At 44.4% G+C, this 22,165-nt stretch overlaps 1 protein-coding gene across 3 annotated transcripts in view; it reads left to right on the forward strand.

Annotated features, from left to right (window-relative positions):
- Rxfp2 (relaxin family peptide receptor 2) overlaps positions 1-22,165 on the forward strand; it is a 64,147-nt gene that overhangs the window by 16,988 nt on the left and 24,994 nt on the right. The window contains exons 2-11 of one of the 3 annotated variants that reach the window (XM_021162802.1): positions 136-282; positions 2,472-2,549; positions 7,492-7,597; positions 8,487-8,558; positions 13,271-13,342; positions 14,198-14,269; positions 16,221-16,292; positions 17,499-17,570; positions 20,576-20,647; positions 21,413-21,484. In XM_021162802.1, coding sequence (XP_021018461.1) covers positions 136-282; positions 2,472-2,549; positions 7,492-7,597; positions 8,487-8,558; positions 13,271-13,342; positions 14,198-14,269; positions 16,221-16,292; positions 17,499-17,570; positions 20,576-20,647; positions 21,413-21,484 — 835 coding nt within the window. Of the gene's footprint in view, positions 1-135; positions 283-2,471; positions 2,550-7,491; positions 7,598-8,486; positions 8,559-13,270; positions 13,343-14,197; positions 14,270-16,178; positions 16,293-17,498; positions 17,571-20,575; positions 20,648-21,412; positions 21,485-22,165 lie in introns of all 3 variants that reach the window. The other 2 variants (XM_021162803.1, XM_021162804.1) reach the window with 2 other exon arrangements.

Consider the following 22,165-nt stretch of genomic DNA (forward strand, 5'->3'; position numbering starts at 1 on the left):
AGCCACCATGTGGTTGCTGGGATTTGAACTCTGGACCTTCGGAAGAGCAGTCGGGTGCTCTTACCCACTGAGCCATCTCACCAGCCCCCCTTAACGTAGGATTTTTGAATCTGCCTTCTCTCATCTTTCACATAGGTTTTGCGCTGGCTGACAGCAGTATGGTGACTCCTCTGTGCCCCAAAGGGTATTTTCCCTGTGGGAATCTCACCAAGTGCTTGCCCCGAGCCTTTCACTGCGATGGTGTGGATGATTGCGGGAATGGTGCTGACGAGGACAACTGTGGTGAGTTCTCCCCCTACCACACTGCATGTGCTCCCCCAAACTGCGGGTCAGCCAGTAAGTGAGGGGAACTGGGAGGAGGGACTAATGACCACTGCCCATTGCATTCGGGCTAGTGACCCGACTTTTAAAAAGACCTAGAGCTTGCTAAGATCAGAAAGATGGTCCCATAAAAAAATCAAAATGACATTCTAAATTCTACTTTGGCTCTCATAATTCAATTTTAAGAGGCTTCCTTGTGGCCAATAACTTTGCTCAGCTGTGCGAATGTCCATAAACTGTCACTGGGCTCACCTGGAGGATTAAATGATTGTACAGACTGACCTTGAGTGTTGGTTAAGGGCCAGGACATCACCACAGCACCAGGATACAGTGGGTGCAAAACAAGTGAGGGAGAAATGAGGACCCTGACTTTGGAGCTCACAGGACAACACGAACTAAGAAAACAACTGCTGTACATGGCTAAGCCGAGTAAACCCAGAGAGAAAAGGACCAGGGTTTTCAAAGATGAACAGCGTCTGGGAAAACCATTTTAAGGACAGAATCAAGGAAAACTTTAATTAAAGTGAATTGACTTGAATGAGAACAAGATAGAAGTGGGGAGGGGGGAGGGAGGGAGGAAGAAGGGACAGAGGAAGGAAAGAAGGACAGAGGGACAAAGGCCAAGAAGGAAGGGAGATATTCTGGAGGCATAGAATTCCAGGCATAGGAAATAACAGGCTCCAAGGCTGCCTGGAATAAACTGGAAAAGCCACATGACTTAAGCCTAAGAAGTGTGAGAAGGTCACCCAGTTCATTACCCAGGACCCCCAGGCCAAGCTGAGGGCTGTGTGCTGAGACCATACATCTCGGCTGATCTAATCTGCCTATTTGCCCGTGAGGAGAACTGATGGCTGGCCAAGGTTGACAGCTGAAGTCCGTCACAGTCAATGCTGAGACCCGGCCCTTCCCAATCTGCACGGACAAAAACACTCAGTTCAATGTCCCTCTCCTCCTGGGCATGCCCATGGATAAAATCTCCAGCCACGTAGAGTCATGTGTGTTACGTTGTCACCTCTTGGCAGACGCAGGCACCTAAGAAAAGAATCTTCTTCGCTTTGTTACCACCAGAATGTAGGATAGTGGGGTACATGGGAGGCACTCAATCTGTGCTCAGTAGGGTACACAGTAAGCACTTAACCTGTGCTCAGATCAGACGTACTTCTCTGATTATCGGCGAACAAGCCAACAAGATTTCTTCTTTGCTATGAGGGAGTCAAAGGCCACATCTGTTTATCTACCCACCACCAGGACGGTCTGAACACAGACTGAACAAAGCACGTGGAATAGCTGATAATACAGTTAAAGGCACCACAGCAGCACAATTCAGGATATGAAAAGGGAATAAAGAGAAATTATAAATATCAGGGATCAAAGAAGCCTGCAAGTAACTGCATAAATTTACTCTTTGATTCAGTACCATCAATTACAATGCAAATCTTACCATTTTTACAGTATATATTCAATTAAGGATGCTCCAAAATGGGCCCATTTTTTGTAAATATATATCATTCATATGTAATTTTTATCATATAAAGAACATAGCAAATAAGAATTCCATAATAGCAAATGACAAATTGACATTGAGGAGGGATAAAGAGAGGCAACTATTATTTCTCTCAACGGTACCTCACACTCTTTACTAAAAGGTATTCTGGATTTTGCTTTATTTAAAAATAAATTCTGGCAAGGAGTGGCCGTGTTGAGAGCATGTGAGGCCCTGGGTTCAATCCCCAACATTGAAACGAAACAAGGAAGGTCCAATGTTATCAGAGCTCGGTAGACCTATCTCACAAATCCCTTCCACCTTCATACGGCAGAGAACCCGAATGAAATACAGAGCCAGTGGTCGTGGGAAATCCCCCAAATTCAGATCAAAGATCCAAAATGTCAGTATTAGAAATGAAGACTATTTATCGAGACATTTATAAACCACGTAAAATACTACTGGCACTGTCCGTGCTGGGGAGGGAGCGCACGTTTGAAATCCTTGCGGAAAAAACCGGGTAGTCATCCTGTTGCTTGAACAGATTTTGTTTCGTTTTGTTTGTCTTGTTCTTTTGGTTTTATTTCGTGAAACTTTTGTACTTTTGTTTTGTGGTGTGGTATCTGATTTCCAGACTAACTGACGCGTATCACTCACCATCCCACAGGTGACACTAGTGGATGGACAACCATATTTGGCACAGTCCATGGGAATGTCAATAAAGTGACATTGACACAGGAGTGCTGTAAGTGGTGGTGGTTCAAAGATGGTTTCCGCTTTGCAAAAACTTGACTGTGGCACGTGGATATCTCTGGGAACAGCAGCCCCCTCTTATCTAAGGTTTTGCTCTTGATCGATCACTGCAACAGTCTGCGGTCAACTGCATTCCCAAAACAGTAACGACGACGGCGGCAGTGCCTTGAGACAGACAGACCACGTTCACATAGCATGTGTCGTGGTATACTGCTATCATTTTTCTATGGAGTTATAAGTTGCTCTTAATCTTGCTGGCCTGACTTATGAACGTCCCAGAGGCCTGTAGGCAGAGGTCCATCAGTCAGTCAAGGACTTGGCATTATCTCTGGTTTCAAGCATCCACTGGGTATCTTGGAACGTGTCCCCTGTGGGTAAGTGGGGACTGCTGTAGTGGCTCAGCTGCCTTCAGAAGGTCGATGTCCTCTTTGTATTTCACTGGTAACCACTCTACTGTCTGCTGTGGGCCTGGGGGTGGGTGGAGGGAGGCAGGATAGATCCACGTCTATGCATGCTCACTCCTTGTGTTACTTTTTGGGTCACAAGAATGCACAGGTAATAATTGTGACAAATGTCAAGGTTCAATTTCCTTTGGTTTTTTTCCCCCAATAAACAGCTCACACTATGTTTCAGACACAGAAAGGACAGTGCTGATTAAGGTGTCTTCCCGACTCACAAATATCATATGTAAGCTAGAAAGTCATTCTCACTGAGCCGCAGTGATTCCAGGCTGCACAGGGAGGCATGGAAGACCACTGTAAGAAATGAGGGCTCTGCCAGGGACAGAAATACTCTCCCAAGCAATGCACTGAGGTGGCTGTGTAAAAGCCTTTACAGGAATGCGCTGAGATCCTACAAACCTGAGCTAGGAGGAGGGCAGGGCTGAACTTAGAAGGCTGCAAGCATGCTCTAATTAAGAGCATCTGGGGCAGCCGGGCGTGGTGGCGCATGCCTTTAATCCCAGCACTCGGGAGGCAGAGGCAGGCGGATTTCTGAGTTCGAGGCCAGCCTGGTCTACAAAGTGAGTTCCAGGACAGCCAGGGCTATACAGAGAAACCCTGTCTCGAAAAACCAAAAAAAAAAGAGCATCTGGGGCACACACTGTAGAGGTTGGCCTTTGTACTGTTATGGAGTTGGAGTGTGTGTGTGTACATATATAGTCTGGTACATGTCAGAATTCATACATTTCATTTACATATGTGATGTGCACACATTAAATGCTATACTAGCATTGGGCATGCTAGCATCTTTAATCCCAGCGCCCTGGGAAGTAGAAGAAGGCAATCTGTATGAGTTCCAACCCGGCCCACAGAGTGAGACACTGACTCAAAAATAGGCAGCATCAATGAAACCCTATACTAACAGCGCATAGTCAGTGCACTTCCCTAGGGTTACACAACTGTGCAGCCAAGCAACTCCAAATCAGAAACAATCCAGTCAAAACGACATCTGTGCTGAACTTGTACAGAGAGTCTCCCTGTCACTAATCCTTAATGTATACTATATACTGCTACAATCATATAACAAGGTAAAATATGTAAACAGTGGAAGAACTATGTCATCAGCATCTATTCTGTGATCAGTGTCTCGAAGCCTCTAGAGGTCTGCTAAAGGGTCCATGCAAACACTGCCTGACTTTTAAAGGGGGCTGGAGCATCTGTGAATCTAGGTATCCACAAGGCCCCTGAAAACAATCCCCATCCCATACCTGGGAAAGACTGCAGAATGCACTTTATTATACTAGTTTATAACTTATTTATATATTTATACATGGATGTATAATGTATAAAAAATAAATTATGCCAGATAATGTGGCATGCACTAGTAACACCAGTAATCTGGAGTCTGATGAAGGAGGATGCTGACTTCAAAGGCAGCCTGGGCTATGTGGAGATGGTTCAAGGTTAAGAGCACTGGCTGCTCTTGCTCCAGCACCCATATGGTGGCTCACAACCTCCTCTAAGTGGATCTGATGTCCCCTTCTGGCCTCTACAGTACTACATGCATGTGGTGCGCACACACACACACACACACACACACACAGAGAGAGAGAGAGAGAGAGAGAGAGAGAGAGAGAGAGAGAGAGAGAGAGAATAAAATAACAAAGCAAAACAAATATTTTATAGCTGAGGTAGAATTGGCTAGGCAGTTTAAGGTAAAGATCCCAAAGAAAAATGACCAGTTTCTTTCTTGACTGAAAGCCAGAATTGCCCTTTGGACTCAAGGCCCCTTCATCCTTGCCAGAGGCCCCAGACACCAAATGTGTTTGAGGAGTTCTGATCACTGACCTGGTTCCTAGATAATTCTGAGGTCTTTCGGGAGACGCAATGTTAAAGTAGCCATGAAGGCCTCTTAGGAGAAAACTCCTTCTGAACAAGAGGATAGAATCTCTAGCCTGGTGCAGGCCTGACCTTCCAATGAGCCAGGTGGATCTCCTGGCCAAGGGGCCACCCACGGGAAGAGGGCTCGCCTTAAACTGAGCAATAGATGCAATAATTCATTTTCATCCCAGGGGCCTGATCGGGCTTCTTTCTTATTACCTACTATTTAACAGATACCCCACTACGGCAGCTTCTTACTCCAGGAAGGAATGAGCAACGTCTCAGAGTTTGAAGGAAAAAAATGTTTAAGAGAAGTGGAAGAATTTGTAAGGAATAGTAAATGAGTCTTTTTCTACCAAGTACCATAAAAACTGTTTATGGCAGGGAATTCGAATCTCTTTATCTGCCCCACCACACACCCAATGAATCCTTGAGGCCCTGCTACATTCTTCAGTTTAAGTGGCTGCCCCCCTTAATTTCTTTTTGTCGAATTCTTTAAAAACTAGCCAATCATGAAAGACCATGAGGTCAGGACCCCACCCACAGGGAAAAGACACTGTCACCTGTGTGAGAATGAAGACCACTTTCACGTCCTTCCTGGTAGGCTCACTCTTATTAAAGGGACTTTTGGAATAGCATTGGAAATGTAAATGAGGAAAATACCTAATAAAAAATATATATATAAAAAGTAAAACTCTGCCTTATTGAGACTTCAAAAAAAAACTTTTCACTACTTGAAAAAATAAAACAGAAAACAAAAATATAATTTTTAAAAAATGACAAGATTAGTAAAAATGAAAAGTAAAAATTCTAACAGCCTCTTCCTAGCACATTGCATCTGGAGCTCACTTCACACACAATGGCAAATCTGTGTGTTTGGTTGGATTGGGTCTCTGGTTTTGTTTTTTAGCTTTTAACAGTAAATAGGGAACAGTCAGAATCAGGACCAGATGTTCTAAAATGGCCCCCTCAGAGGCAGACCATGGATGAGAAGAAAACCCAAGCTTGGAGCACCATGTCTGCTGTGACTGTCAGAATTTCTGGGTGGGTGGGGCGGGTAGCTACCGACAACTAGGTCTTGAAGGCCAGGTAGAGACATTACAGAATCTTATATCAGGCACAAGACAGATCCACAACCAATGGGACCTGGGCTAACTGAGTGGAAAGAATGAAGTTGGTGCTGATTAATATGACATCAGTACAGACAATGGCTACAAAGCTAAGTCCAAGAAAAATCTTGGGGTAAGTAAGGTGGCAGGAGGTGGGACCGGCCTTTCAGGACCACCCACAGAATAGGGCGTTGGCCTGACTGCATTGTAGGATATGGAGGGTGAAGAAACGCCCACATTTCTGCCTTCTTAAAGATTCGCTTAGTTTCATTTTTATGTGTATGTTTTGCCTGCATGCATGTATATGCACCACAGACATACTTAGTACCCGAGGAAGCCAGAAGAGGGCACCAGATCCCTTAGAAACAGAGTTACAGATGGTTGTGAGTCACCATTTGGGTGCTGGGAACTGAACCCAGGTCCTCTGCAGGAATCGCCAGTGCTCTAGCCACTGAGCATCTCTACTTGAACCACTCAGTCTCGCTATGTTTCTGCTTTAAGCAGCACACCCAGCTTCACCACGTGAAAGTCTTTTGTTGGCAAGTACTTTCTGACCAAGCTTCGATTTAATAATACATGTATAATATTCTTGATGTCAATAAACATTAAACAAAGCATATTGACGTTCTCTTCATTGGGATGAGCTAATTATCGCGTAGACCGCATAATATCATCCAAGATGTTATAGACTGGAGGCATCTCTTGCAGTATGTGGGAATTCAGTAATAGCTGTGGTGGATTTGCTGCCAATGTGCAGCTAAATTCGCTTTAAGTGTGATAGAAAAAAGGATAAGCAATTAGAGGGAATTTATACTCACAGTTCAGTGGATGTTAGTAGGCTGGGCCCACACCACAGCACATGTATTCATTCAATACCATTACTCAGGGGGTCAAGACGGAAGGTATGTTCTCTATAACAAGGCCCTATGTCTAACACTTTGTTAACTAATTACAATAGTGATAGAAATAAAAATTAACTTCCACTTCCTTAGCTGCACCAAATCAAATATCCATAGGATCAGCAGAGAAATTAAAGATGCCGTAGAAATCCTCTGTCTTTCTCTGCTCCTCTATGATGTATGACTCAAGACATAGGAACTGCAGGCAAATCAGCAAGCATTTATTTAGCAACTCCTTCATGCTGCTGAGCTGATCAGTCATCACCATGGAGACTCACTCAAACTTATGATGCTTTTCATTGAACAGAACTTAATCCTGTTTTAGTACATGGTCTGATCTGATTTGTCTGATATTATTTGTCTATGCCTGTGGGTTTTTTTCCTGCTCACCTGTTCTATGTGTCTGAGATGACTTCAGGAGCTAGAGATGAGATGAACACATCACTGGTCTATTTCTGACTTGGGGAGGGTTCTTACTTGCTTTTAGGAAGGGCTCAGTGGCTCCATTAATAGATATAAACTGCTATGTAGTTGATGAAAAGAGAAAAATGTTAGTTGCTGTCATAAATAAGTACACTTTTTTTTTTTTTGTCTTTTCTCCCTAGTTCTCAGCCAGTATCCACAGCACTGTTACTGCAGAGAAAATGAACTGGAATGTGTAAAGGCTGACTTAAAAGCTGTGCCAAAGGTTTCCAGCAATGTAACATTACTGTGAGTAAAAACAAGATAGTTGTGCCTAAAGTCTCATAAGGCCACAGAAAACCCTATAGTGCTATAAATTATAGATAATAAAATGAACAAATAATTGGAAGTACTTTTAAAAAGATGTATATGAGTGTCGCCTCCATGGATGTATGTGCACCATGTGTGTGCAGTACCCATAGAGGCCAGAAGATGGCGTCAGAGATCATGAAACTGGAGTTACAGATGGTTGTGAGCCACCATGTAGATGCTGGGAATCAAACCCCGGTCTTCTGCAAGAGCAGCCAGTGCTCTTCAGCACTGAGCCATCTCTCCAACCCCTGGAGCTTCTTCTAAAACCAGGCACCAGTAAAGTTGATATGCTCCCTCCTCAGGAAAATATGATCTGCTAGAGGAGCCTAGCTAATGTTTACCTTGTGATGTCTATGGCCTGGGGTAATTATCCAGTGTGCTCTGACTTCCATGCTGGTACTCCTGTGCTCCTGCTGATGAGGAAGGGGAGCAGGCTATGTCATCTCACTTGTAAACCTGATAATCCATCAAGACTGCAGAGATAGAAAGATCTATGAAGCTAACTGTTGTAGATCATGCACAATTTCCTGAATTTTGCAGAAACTTAAGGCCCTCAGGGATCTGTAGTCATATCCTCACTGGGCATGTCTGATATGGTTGAAATCTTCTGCTGGCTTGGCCTCTACTTGTTCTTATGTCTTGTTGACCTATTCAGAGATAAGAGAGAAAGTGTGAACTCATCACACCCATATCTAGTCTATAGCACTAACTGGCTAAGGTGAGAGGATACAGATCAAGAAAAGCCTGGGCTAGCCAGGGCTACATCACGGGCTTGCCTTAAAGTAACAACAACAACAAAAAAAAAATGTTTTGATTTCTATTTCAGATCTCTTAAGAAAAACAAAATCCACAGACTTCCAGTCAAGGTCTTCAGCAGATACACAGAACTCAGAAAGATGTGCGTAACTGAGAAGGGTGCACTGACAGTGTTTTAAGCTCCTGTGGTGTTTTAAGATGCTTTTGATCTGAGAACCGACTTGAGGTTGAGTAGTTTTTACATGTATCGCTAACTCTGGTTCTAAACTTAAGCTTAGAAGTAAAGCACTGGAAAGGGGGCTTCATTTTCATTCCATAGTTTAGAGCACAGTTTCACTTAACCATCTTCAGAGGGTTGACTTGGGCTTCAGATAAACTATCTCAATACACAGCCTCAAGTCTTTCCCAGAATAATAGGGGCAAAGGCGTGATGGTGGTGGTGGTGGTGGTGGTGGTGGTGGTGGTGGTGATGGTAGTGGTGGTGGTGATGATGACGACAGTGATGACAGTGGTAGTGATAGAAAGAGACCACATGCTATTAGAGTTCAAGACAAACAACAACTAGGATCTGGCACTGCTGGGTATTCTCTGTGGGAGAGCAGAGATGAGCCTTCAGGCTCCTCCCCAAGTTTCATGAACTTGTCACTTGATATGACCCAAAGGCCTTTGCTTCATTCCTTCTTTACAAAGCAATCCATGATCTCCACTTTGCTTTTATAAAGGATGTGATTTAATTTTCGTTTTGTGGGTGACTCCTGCCTGCCATAGCACATGCACCACATGCATGCAGTTCCCACAGGTACCAGAAGAGGGCATCAGAGTTCCTGGAACTGGAGTTACATGTGGTTTGGGTTCTGGGAATTGAACAAGAATCCTCTGGGAGAGCAGCCAGTGCTCTTAACCACTGAGCCATCTTTCCAGCCCCTCATCAATCTACTTCATAATCTTCATATTGGAGTGTTTAAATAGTCATATTAGATAGGTCAGCATGATGCCTCCTATTGATATTTGTGGGTATAACACTCAGGTTCGTAGCTTGGGTGCTTGTCTATCAGTCCTTCCAAGCCGAGTTCCTCTGGGTCTCTGAAGATGCTATATCTGCCAAGGTTGACCAATAGTCTAGATTCTAATACCAACAAAGGAAATTTTCACATGCTGAATCCCTGGCAGAAACCGTTTCTTCTTTTATCCTTCAATGCCTAGCATAAAAGGAAAGTCTCCAGAAATACTACCATTCACTCCACATTCATGAAGTTAAAGACAGGTAAGCTAAAACAAGAAAATAAGTCCCTGGAGGAATCCCAACTAGCAGAGCTGTGTGGGGGTGTACATTACTATCTTACCTGCTCTGCTTATCATCTACGCAACCCCAGATGCAGTCAAACCTCCTTACCAGGAAACAAATGAGAATAAGGAGGAGAGAGAAGCTGGGGTGGAAACCTCTCTCTGGTCCCATCTCTTGAAGTTTGTTCCCTTCACAACAGCACTCAGATGAGATCTGAGCCTTGAACATGTGAGCCTTTGGGGGGGCATGAAGGCGCCAACTCTAACAAACTGTTTCATCAGGTGTCATAGAAGTTGTAAAAATTCCTAATTAGACCACCTTAGACATGAGTCAGCTGGTATACGAAAGTTAAGGGACTCAATTGGGATCTATAATTTGGTAGTAGAAAAATCACAAGCAGAGGCCAGGGCTTCTAATGAACCCAACAGTACTTAAGCTATCACAATGGAAACCTAGGGATGGAGAGAAACTGGTCACTGCATCCCAGGGTTTCTACTGACATGTGCTGTCCCGCCCTGAGCATAATTCCATCCTGTGCTTTCTGTCTGGGAAGAAAGATGAGCGCCTGAGGAGCAAGAGGAGAACCATTAGCTCATTCAAACAGGAGACCCAACACTGGGCACCTCTAACCACACCCTTCCTCCTTGTCTGCATCCCTACTTTGGGTAGCTGTTATCTACAGGAAGAAGGCATGTGCAAACAGTTTATGTGATTGGTGCCCAAAAGGTAAAAGCTAGCCCTCCTTGCTGACAGTGTATCACCCTGAGACAGCGCTGAACTTCCTGTCCACTGAATCTCCAGTCTGGACCCCTGTAAATCCCCATGGTGCAGTTTCGGTCATTCTGACATTGAGAGAGAGAAAAAAAAATTACCCTACATCAAAATTTAGTTTTAATTGCCAGATGAATAAGCATTGCTCAATGAATATAAATTTCCTCTCACTGTGGATCAATTTTGTTATCTTAATAATCTCTTAAAGTGAGGGGATTTTCTAAAGTTGAAGAAGTAGTTTGAGATGACCTTTCAGAGAAATGAAATACAATTTATGGGGTCAGCTGTTTGCTTTGTCATGACCGCCATGGAAACCAAAAGCCGTTCTCCTTGCTGTAATGTAGCCCTATAAGAATTAGGTATTTCTTCTTAACCTCAGTTCTTATTAAATGCAATCAATCATTGGCAATGAAACATAATTAAAGGTGCCTGCCTAGTTCTGAAGTACATTGTGTTACATTTAAAAATAGCTCATGAACATGTGTATCGTTAAAGTATTTATTTGCTTAGGTTTGGTACACAAGTTCCCAGTGTTCCGCTTGAATAGTGAAGACCGGGGATTCGTGATCCAGGAAGCTGTTCCTCGGCGAGCGGCTCAGTGTGACACGCACTTAACGGACTCATGTCTCAGTTTTAAATAGAATGAGACACTGCTTGCCAAATCATAATGTTTCCATTCTCACACTTTAAATGGCTCTTTTGGAAAAAGGAAGTAGACACCAGGGGGAGAGCTTCAGTCCACGCCGGAGACTTGAGACCTGAGACTCAGTCTCTCCACAGCGACAGCCAACAGCTAAAGCTCAGACTAGCGGCTCTCTGCTATTTAAGGGGCTGTGATCTTAAGTCATGTTGGTGAGAGGAGACCAGTTTGTGGGTGCCCAAGGAATCAGGCAGGTCCTGGATTTGAACATATCTTTCCTTTGGCTTCCGATATGAAAGCACAAGGTTGAACTCCCGGTTTGCAATCGCACCATCTCTTCTCCAAGTAGAAAAAGCATGGTGTCGCATCCTCTGGTTAAAAAATCATCTCAAATAAAATGGAACCAGCCTAGCTGGAGAGGGAATTTTATATTTAAGAGAAATCTCAGTGGGCCTTTTTACTAACATAGCATATTCCTTTCTGTTGTTTTGGTGGTCTTTGCGCTATCCAAATCACCACATTCTCTTTCATTCTGTTTAGGCATGCCTCTGCTCTTCTGACAGATACCAATCTCTGTCTGTCTGTCTATCTGTCTGTTTGTCCTATGCAGAGTAGAATCTTGAGGGGTTTCTGCCACACTGGGAAGCATCTCCCCACAGGCATGGGGCAAGAAGCAGGCATTTGGGGTCAGAGGGAGGAGTTCGGATGCAGTAGCTCATACTTCCTCTCAAGTTTCCTTTGCAGGATTGGAATTGGTGCTTTGTATGTGGGCACAGGTGTAGTGCAGATGCCCTGCACCAGCACCACTTCCCACATGTGGGTATGCATGAAGTATGACTGCTTTTGCACTGAGGATGGTGGTCTTGGCTTCTTCCTCTGATGCCTTGGGATGTAAGAATGTCCAACTCCTGTTATTTTTGCAACATACTCATGGTCCCAAGGGAATAACTGCAGTAGAATGAAGTTCAAATTCTAGTTAGACAGCAGATACAGGCATGTTCTGCCCATGGTTTTGTAGTAGTCATTGGCACAGCCTTGTGCAATGCTGTAAGCATTGCTGCAAACAGAAATGAGGGACATCAAAGCAAAGTACATTATGTAGGAGTTGGCAGTGTAGCTCAGTAGTAAAATGGTTGACTAGCCTGCCTGAGGGTTCAGTCCTCAGCGTAACACACACACACAAACAGATATATACACAGAGACTACATACACAGAGACACAAAAACATACATACACACACAGATAGACACACACAGACACCCAAACACAGAAACAGAGACATACATACACACACGAACACATACAAGACAGACACACACACACACCATACAAATAAAAACCCCACTATGTAGTCATCACTACTGTCAGCATGGCTGTTTCCTGCCCAGGCTGGGTTTAGAAAATACAAATTCAGGGCTGACTTCCTATGGTATAATGAAGGCACGAAGTGTGTGTTCTTTCCACAGATGCCCCAGTCCTGCTATTCCTGAACCAATTCTGTATTTTCAAGTTGCTGTGACTCAGGGTCCTGGACGTTGACAGAGCATAGCAGCCCTGGTTCAGCAGCAGCTGAAACCCTGAGCACAGGGCTGGTTCACTTGCTTCTTGCTCTACAACTAGAAAAGACCCAAAGGGCTCCTCTTTTGTCCCTGAGAACACAATGAAGATGAATGAGGAACTAAAGGTGCAGTGTGGTGCTAACATAGTCCACAGAAAGGCCACTCAGTCTCTCATGGCCAGCAGCTACTACAAGCTAGAAAGGATGGCTGCTGGAGCTCCTGATTGAATAAAAAAAGACTAGCTGCAACACACACACACAAACATGCATGCATGTGCACACATACATACATACACATGTACATACACATGCGCACACACACATGCAAACATACACCACACACACATATACACACATGCACACATATACACACACACTCACACTCACACACACACACACACCTCATGCACGCATACACCCACACACAAGACTTCAGTGGTACAGATCATAGATGGCCAGTCTTCATCGCATGCCTTGTCTTGCTTTATCCAATCTCACCCACTGCCTTTAGGTGGAAAAAGCAAAACTGCTCACACACAACAATTTAAGCTTAAAGCCCACGCACTGTTATCACCTGACTTTCCTGTCTTGCTCCTACAGATACCTTCAGCACAACTGCATCACACACATCTCCAGGAGAGCATTCCTTGGATTACATAATCTACAAATACTGTGAGTAACTCCTTCATCACTATCCCATGGGTATCATTTGAAGAAAAGACTGAAAAGGTAGCCTCAGGCAGGGGTGGGGTTCCATACTGAACTGAGGGGTGCAGAGAAACAGAAGAAATCTTAGAAGACTACAGGGTAATCATGTTAGGGTTTGGGGTATGGCTCAGAGCATTTGCCTAATGTGAGATTCAAGGTCTCGGGTTTGATCTCCTGTGCCAACAATATTAAAAAACAAAAACAAAAACAAAAACAAAAGCTTATATTCTCCTTCATTGTATGTATTATCATCCAAGGTTAACATTTTCGTCTTGTTGTTAGACTACTTCCACAGCATCTCAGTATTTTATCCACCCCTCCACCCCCACCTTTGCTCAATGAATATATATGTATATGTATATGTATATGTATATGTATATGTATATGTATATGTATATGTATATGTATATGTATATATATACTATTTATACATATACACATATATGTGTATATGTATAAATAGTAACGTACCAAGAATATAACCAAAAAAGGACACAAGTCAGAACTACTCTATATATTCTGCTCTCTCTATATTTCTTTATACTCCAACCTAATGTACCATTCCCCAATATTGTTCTTGGCTGCATTGCTCGCCCTGGTCATACTGTGACCCTGTCTGGGCTTGTAGTTCTGGGTGCTTCACAGTTGCCCCCTCACCCCGTCCCCTGCCATCCCTCTCCCACCCCTGCCTCTGCTTCTTCTCATTCAGAACATGCTTGAAGAAGCAGATACCCAAACTGTAAAATCCCATCAGTCTAATTGTATGTGGCTGACTGGAGTGTGGAGTTTGCCTAATGAGCCCACCCGTATTGTTTGTAGGTATCTCAGCCACAACTGCATTACCTCTCTCAGGCCTGGGATATTCAAAGACTTGCATCAGCTTGCTTGGCTGTAAGTATCTTGGCTTTTCTCTCTCCCACAAATGGTCACAGTCTTAGTGATTTACAACAATGCTTGGGTAGTTTCCAGTCTGGGATATCTCTGGTTTATTATGTTTCTGACTCACATATAATCTGGAGCATTTTGCCCGAGCAATTCAGACACGGTTAGGTCAGGTGATGGTTGGGCAGAACAGGAATCTGGCCGTGTCATTATAGGGGAGCCTCAGCACCCAGTGACAACCTGGCCAAGCCAGGCAGCCATCCAGGGTCACCAAGAACAGAAAGTCCTTGACCCCAGCACTATGGACATCTTGACGTATTTAATTCTTTTCTCCAGAGAAGACAAGGTGCCCTGTGCGTTGCAGGAGGCCTCTGCTCACTCCATGCCAGCAATGCAACTTCTCTTAAGAGTTGTGACAACAGAAAAGTACCTCCAACGTTGTCATGTGCCCCTGAGAGAGAAGAACTCCTCTCTCTTCTGGGGCTTGCTCTGGTCCCCAAGGCAGCCAGAGAAAAGCTTGAGGTTCTACTAACACCAGGCATCTTCCCCCCTGAGCCAACAGCACCATCTGCAGGCATCTCCTAGCAGCTGCTCGTGTATTCCTTGGCACACTAAGTGACTGGGCTGTAGAAGGCTCTGTTGCCTTGTTCAGTGGCTGCAAATTGGCCTGGCTGATGGAAAGTCCAGGGCTTCAGCTTCATCTAGACCTGTGTGAGCCTGGTCGCCGGGCTAATGTCCCAACCAACTTCCTTATCCCTTGTCTCAATGACTCCTTCTTTTCAAGGAATGTTATGGGCATTGTCACATGCCCAGTCTCTGTGGGTACCAGACACACACATAATGCAAAATTGTATGTCCAGGCAAAAACACCCATAACCATAAAACAAAAATAAATGTTTAAAATGTGATTTTTTTCTAAGAATTATACTATCATTTACTCTTTGAGGGGCACAAGACAGTGTCTGTTAAAGGTTTGCACTTGTCTGTTGGTGCTTTATCCACGATGCCACACGAATTCCTCAAAATACATATTCCCATGCTAAGGGAAAGAGGGAGCAAGGGAAGAAAATAAGAAAGGGGAGGGGCATGGCGGGGGAGGGGCATGAAGTCCCACCCCCCACTGAGGAGCTATTGGCAGTCAATAGCTGTTAGGAGAGGGAGAAACAGTTTTCTCTAAGGGTGTGGCTATTGGTAGAACCATGCTCAGTTGGACATTTCCCACACCAGAGAGTATATGGGCAGCACATACTGGATTGGAAGGATTTAAAAATAAAAAGGATACAAAGTTTGTGTAAGTAGGGAAGGGGGAGGAGGGACCAGGAGGAATGGGAGGAGGAAGATGGGTACGCCCATTGCAAGTAAAAAAAAAAAAAATCATTGTTTTTGTTTTTGTTTTTTTGGAAATAGAAAAATTAGCATGTGAAAAAGATGACCTATCTAACCAGTCATTAAGGAAACACATTTTAAATTTTTCTGATAGATAAAAGCATGAAAATTGTTCAGATTAGCAGGCACCGTGTGCAGTTCCAAGATACGCAAACACTGTGTGATGCTTAAATCTGGTTCAATACTTCTGTCTCTTCAACCATATGTTATCTCTCCTCTGTGATGAAGATATAGAATTCCCTTCAGACATGAACAGCTCATAGCCGTTATGTTATGTGAGGTGTGGGGGTGGGGTGGGGTGGGGTGTTCATCCCTCCTCCGTTCAGCCAGGAAATGCTTGTCAGGCAGATGCAGAGAGAGAGATCAGGCCCAACTTGATATGTGCTGGGAGAAGAGCTACAGGAATCTAGAGGAGACTGTCCCATCCTAGAATCAAGGAACAGACAACTGTGTCCCATGGGGAAGGAACTGGTCAAATGTTGAGAGTCTGCTTTCTCGTGGGTCTTTTATATTTTCCCTGGGTTTCTTTCAGAAATATCCCTAACATTGGAAACATTTTGATGTGTTTTGTCAGAATTTTAGATGACAACCCGATCACCAGAATCTCACAGAAGTCCTTTATGGGGTTAAACTCCTTGTTTTTCTTGTAAGTATCCTTCCTCCCTTCCTCCCTTCCTCCCTTCCTCCCTTCAAACTATAGTTATTGTTGCTAAATCAAAGACAGTAGCTGGACCGCTTACGATGCGTATCTTACTTAAGCTTGCTGCTCACTGCTGTTCATCTTCTCTCGTCTCCTAAAGGAATAAGCCATGTTTTCATCTGTAGCGGTTGAACAAAAGTTTGTTTTTTATTTCCTGAAACCCTAGTTAAACTGAATGAAGTATAACAGGATCACACAGGAGCATAGGAGCACAGTTCCAACTCCGTTTTTTAAAAGATTTGTTATTTTTATTTCTTGGGCACAAGTGTCTTGCCTGCCTGCTTGTCTGTGTACCACATGCATGCAGTGCCCACAGGGGCCAGAAGAGGGCAGACAATCCCCTGGGACTAGAGTTACAGTCAGTTGTGAGCGGCCAACTGAAGCAGGGTCCTCTGCAAAAGCAGCCACTGCTCTCAGCCACTGAGCCATCTCTCCAGCCTCCAACTCCGTTTTCACTAGAGGAAAGTGACAGCCAATGACAATTCCAAGTTTTGTCTACGGATGGACCGTTTCCCTCTTGTGCTTCCATTGTTAATATCCTAGGATAACTGCCAGGCGGGCGGGGGCTTGCCATGTTCCTTTACAGTGGATGATGCAGCATCCACTGTGACTGGTCCATTCATCACAGGGACTACAGCATCACCAGTTAGTCGTGTATCTTAGCATGTTCACCATCTGTTTGCTTTCTACAGTCCCCCTTGCTGTCACATCTTCCGTTTAGTGCTGTTTCCAGTGTGGCTCTTTCACGCAGTAATTGATTAATAAACTCTGAGAAAACATCTCAAGAACTAATGGCTCTGTAAATCACATGCTCCTCTTGCAGCACACAAGGGGAGCCGTCATGAACTTCACAGTTATTGCCTGCTACTTGCTTTAGTTTTACATCTTAAAATTAAGTTGAGGAACCCTTGTCTTAGGATGCACACCAAATGCACACAACCAGAGGCTGGCAGCACCTTAGTGCTTCACACATACACACATACACACACACACACACGTAAGCACTATGTGTAAAGGCATAGTTATATACAAAGACTTGATCCTGGTATATAAATTACAGCGGACAATTTTCAAAACTGTGGAAGAGCAGAACTCCTCTTGTTAATGTAACTTAGTCATTTTGTGTCTAACCGCCGTTTTCTCTGTGTGAAGGTCCATGGTGGGTAACCGGCTCGAGGCCCTTCCTGAAACGTTGTGTGCTCAGATGCCTCAACTCAACTGGGTGTGAGTATTCATTAGGGATTGAACCTGTTCTGTGCTAGGATGAAGGAGGCAAGACGTGGATTCTAGGATGTCTCTCCCAATCCAAAGTCTAACGGTTACTTCCCGTTTTTTAAAGCTCTTTCAAAGCTCTTTCAAGGAGGGGGGGGGCAGCAGGGAATTGGTATACACTTGCTGAGATAAGTTTATCTTATTCCACAAGATAAGCTTGTGGAATAAAATGATTAAGTATCTTTTGAGGATAGCTGGAACACGGCACTTGGGAGGTTGAGGCAGGTGGATTGAGAGTTTAAACCAGGCCTGGATTACAGAGTGAATTCTCTGCCTCAAAAGGAAAACAAAAGAGGTCTAAATAGATGGTCCAGTAGTTAAGAGTGCTGGCTGCTCTTTGGGAGGTCGTGGGTTCAAGTCCCAGCAGCTTACAACCACCTGAAACTCCAGTTCCAAGAAATCTGATGCCCTCTTCTGTATTCTACAGGCACCGAGCATATGCTACACAGACATGAATGCAGGCAAGACCCTCCTACACGTTACATAAAAAGAAACAAATCTTTAAGAACTAAAATAAAAATGTCCTTGGAGTATACCCAAACATGTAAGGCTTTGCTCAGCCTTCTGCAGCCAACCCGAACTTACCACACAGTCAGCCCACAGACAGCAAGCAGGGTTTTCTGCTCTTTCTGTCAGCACCTAGTTCCATGAGTCCACTGTAACTCGGCTTCTCTTCTCTTGCTTGTTCTAACCAAACTGACTAACAACACATCAGTGCCGATGTGATATTGTCTAAGAAGGGACATTTCAAAGTCTCTGTGTGTTTACTTTACAAAGGCTTGCTTTTACCAAGTAATTTTATTATCCCTTAACTGTTTCTCCCAGCGCCACCATCCCTTGCCCGTCCACTCTTTTTCCACCGTCCTCCATACACCCCTTCTGTCGAGACGCAGCAAACCACAGTTCTCAACCATTTCTAGGCTCATGTGCTTCTTGAAGCTGGGAAAGTCTTCCTCCGTCATTCCTTTAGCTAAACTCTAACATTCCCTTTCAACGCCCAGAATATCACCCTCGGAATGCATTGGTCTGCTTCAGTGAATGCCTATGTGTTTCCAGCCACAGGGATATACCATGCCCAATCAGGACTGAGACCATGCCTACCATGTGATAGGTGACCAGTCAGCTTTTGTTAGATACTTGTGCTAAGCCACTCCCACTCTTTCTTGCCTTATAACTAATACCTACTTGAGAGTCTCATGGCTTCACCACCACCCACTATTCCCTGCCTCGTGTGCCTCCCTCATACGTGTCAGGTGGAAACAGAGGGGTCAGAAGTTCAAGGCCACTCTCAGCTACATAGGCTGAGGCCAAGCTCGACTCCATAAGACCTAGTCTCAAAAATACTTAGGAATTTAACATATTCATTTATATACTGGGAAACAGAAAAGAGAAGGGGCGGGTAGATCTCACAGATGAGGCCTAACCGGGTTGTTTAACAAGGCTCTGCCTCAAAAAGAGAGAAAAAGACAAGAAATGGTGGTGCACACCTTTAATCTTAACACTCAGGAGGCAAAGGAAGGTGGATCTCTGTGAGTTTGAGGCCAGTCTGATCTACATAAGAGTTCTAAGCCAGCTAGGCCTATATAGTTAAATGAGACAGAGACAGACAGAGAGCAAGAGACAGAAAGAGAAAGACAGAGACAGAGACTATTAGAAAAACTAGTTTAAAATTTTGCTTTCTTTTCTCACCCCCTGCCTCATTACACTGCTAAAAATGAGAATTACAGAGGTTCTTGAGGCCATTCCGAGTGTGTAGGATGGCAGCTGTGCCAAGGGTCCAGCTGGCAGGAAGCAGTGTCCCCACGAGGGCTCTCTGGAGTCCTGAGGACATTTCTGAACAGCTCAAGGAGGGCATCCTAAGAGAAGCTTCTGACCCAGCATGTCTGCCGGGGAGCCTGGGAGTCTACGCGTCTAGAAAGTTCCCTGGCTCTGAAGCTGTGCCCCTGGCACACGCAGAGTAGTGCTATATTGGGCATCAGCCTCTCCGTGGAGGTCCGGGTAGAAGAGGCCTACATACGCTTTCATATCACACAGACCAAGATTCATGTCCTAAGTCTGGTGAACAGTCTGTGCAGGACAATGTGGGCTCAAGCTTCACCAAGATACTGATTGGCATGGGGTCAGAATGTGGGGCAGTGGTCCAGATTGCCACATGACACTTGAGTGTCTGGCCTTTGGACTCAGAAAGATCTGATGGGGAAAGACTGTTCTCTGACACTTACCAAGTGTACGGCGAGCTGGACATGATAACCCCAGCCTCCCAGAGGCCTGGCTCGTGTGTTGAATGGGGCATAATGATGCCACACCCTGCAGGAATGCTTCATAGACACTGGAGTTCTACCAGCCCAAGGGAGGGGGACTAATGAAATCCAGCATATAGCATAGTGTCTTCGTCTTTACTGTCACCAAGGCTACTTATAGGAGAGCATTTATTTTGTCCTTACTTTTCCAGAGGGTCAGAGTCTATGGTGCAGTGTGAAGGTGGCAGGCAGCAGGTGGCCAGAACAGCAGCTGAAAGCTCACATCTAGAACCCCAAACAGGAAGCAAAGTGGCAAGAGTCTTTTGAAACCTCAATACCCAACCCCCAGTGACATACTTCCTCCAGCAAGATCACACCTCCTAGTCCTCCCCCTAAGAGCCACCTACTGGTACCAAGTATTCAAATGACTGAGACTCATTCAAACCACCAAGGAGAGCTAACAGCATGGTGCCCAGCCAAGAGAGATACTCCCACCCCAAATATCTAATGGTCCTTCCCTTAGGTTTATTATTGTTGTTGTTGTTTTATCATCAGTTGGAAAGAAAACAGAAACCATATAAATTATAGAAAGCCCACCAACATTAGGAAAGATGCCAAAAATAGACTAGAATTAAGGAAAGAAAAGTTCAGAACTGTTCTATCAATGAGAAGCATCCATTAGCAGATGATTTATACAATGGTGTCTGTGGCTTTCAGGGATCTGGCAAACAATGGAATAAAGTACGTAACGAACTCCACCTTCCTCACGTGCGACTCGCTCACGGTTCTGTAAGTACACGTGCACTTCGGTACGAGAGGCCCGTAGGTTGGGAGAGTTGAGGAAAAGGATGACCCTGGATTTCAAAGTACGGCTTTGTGTCCAGCCTTGATGTGAATGTTCAGTAATGGAAAAGGGGCAAAGAATGATGTGTTTATTTGCCGTGAAATGAAATCGCTTTACTGCACAGTGGCTAGACTCATCAACTGGGTCTGTGTTCTTGAAGAAAGTGGGAGCAATTTACTGCATTCCGATTGGTCATAGACTCTGACTGACAATTCTGATGGCTGTTCGTGCCTGTCCTGGGGGCGGGGAAGGGCAGGTGAACTGGCCAATCGGCACCTTGTCATTCCTGCTATAAGAAACACAACTAGTTTGTGTTTCTGGCAGTTGGAGTTTTCTGGGGATAGCAGGCACTCAGCAATGCTTGTTGATTCCACAGGTGACCAGAGAAAAATAAGGAAAAAGAAAAATTTCTAAAAAGACAGTTTTAAGAATGATCAGAAACCAAACAAGGTGTAACTTCTCAGACCACCCTCGTGCTTGGAGCTTCTCCAGCAGTGCTTCCTGAGGGACTGAGGGACTGGGTATCCTCAGGAGCAAAGTTTTCCTTGGCTCGGGTTACAAACCAGAAAACTATCCCATTGAGCCCTCAAAGGAGGCTTATTCAATTGCACTGTAGTGAGCGGTGGCATCTCCCAGCAGGAGATTGGGACAGCAGACAAAAACAAAAACAAAAAACAAAACCCAGTGCTGACTCTCACCATGTTTTTCAGGTTTCTGCCTAGAAATCAAATTGGTTTTGTTCCAGAGAAGACATTTTCTTCATTAAAAAATTTAGGAGAACTGTAAGTAGCATGGTCTACTAGGAAGAATATGATTGCTCTCTTCCAAGATTATTAATCTAAATGATGAGGGAGACTTTCTTTCTACTTGGAACAATCAAACTTCTGTAGACTGTTAGACACTAAAAAACAATCAAGGAAGCACACATGATCCTGACATCAAGAGCACATTACAGTCATGTGCTGGGATTGATAGAGGAGCCAGGCCGCCCTACCTTCTCTGCCTATTTTCCTTGGGTCAATGTCATGTATATGTGTGTTGGGGACGAGGTGAGCTTTCTGCAGCCTCAAACACGTGGATGGTATTTATCTAATGGCTGCTATGGCTAACTCCCAATGGATGCCAGATGAAGAGCGACTTGATTGATGTGTTGTTAGCTGATTGTATCTGACCAGAGGGATGGTTATCCGGAGTGGTTAGCAGGTGAAGCACATCAGATACCCTGCATGTCGGATATTTACAATACAATTCATAATAGAAGCAAAATTACAGTTGTAAAGTAGCAATGAAATAACTCTATGGTTGGGGTCACCACAACAAGAGGAACTGTATTAAGAGGTGTCAGCAGTAGGAAGGTTGAGAACCACGCTATATGGCTTTCAGTCTGCAGCAGAATGGATGCAGACCTGGATTCAGGGAGCTACCTAGCATTAGATCAGTTGCCCTGGGCACAGGTTCGGATA

This window comes from Mus caroli, chromosome 5, assembly GCF_900094665.2.
Source record: "Mus caroli chromosome 5, CAROLI_EIJ_v1.1, whole genome shotgun sequence".
Lineage (NCBI taxonomy): Eukaryota > Metazoa > Chordata > Mammalia > Rodentia > Muridae > Mus > Mus caroli.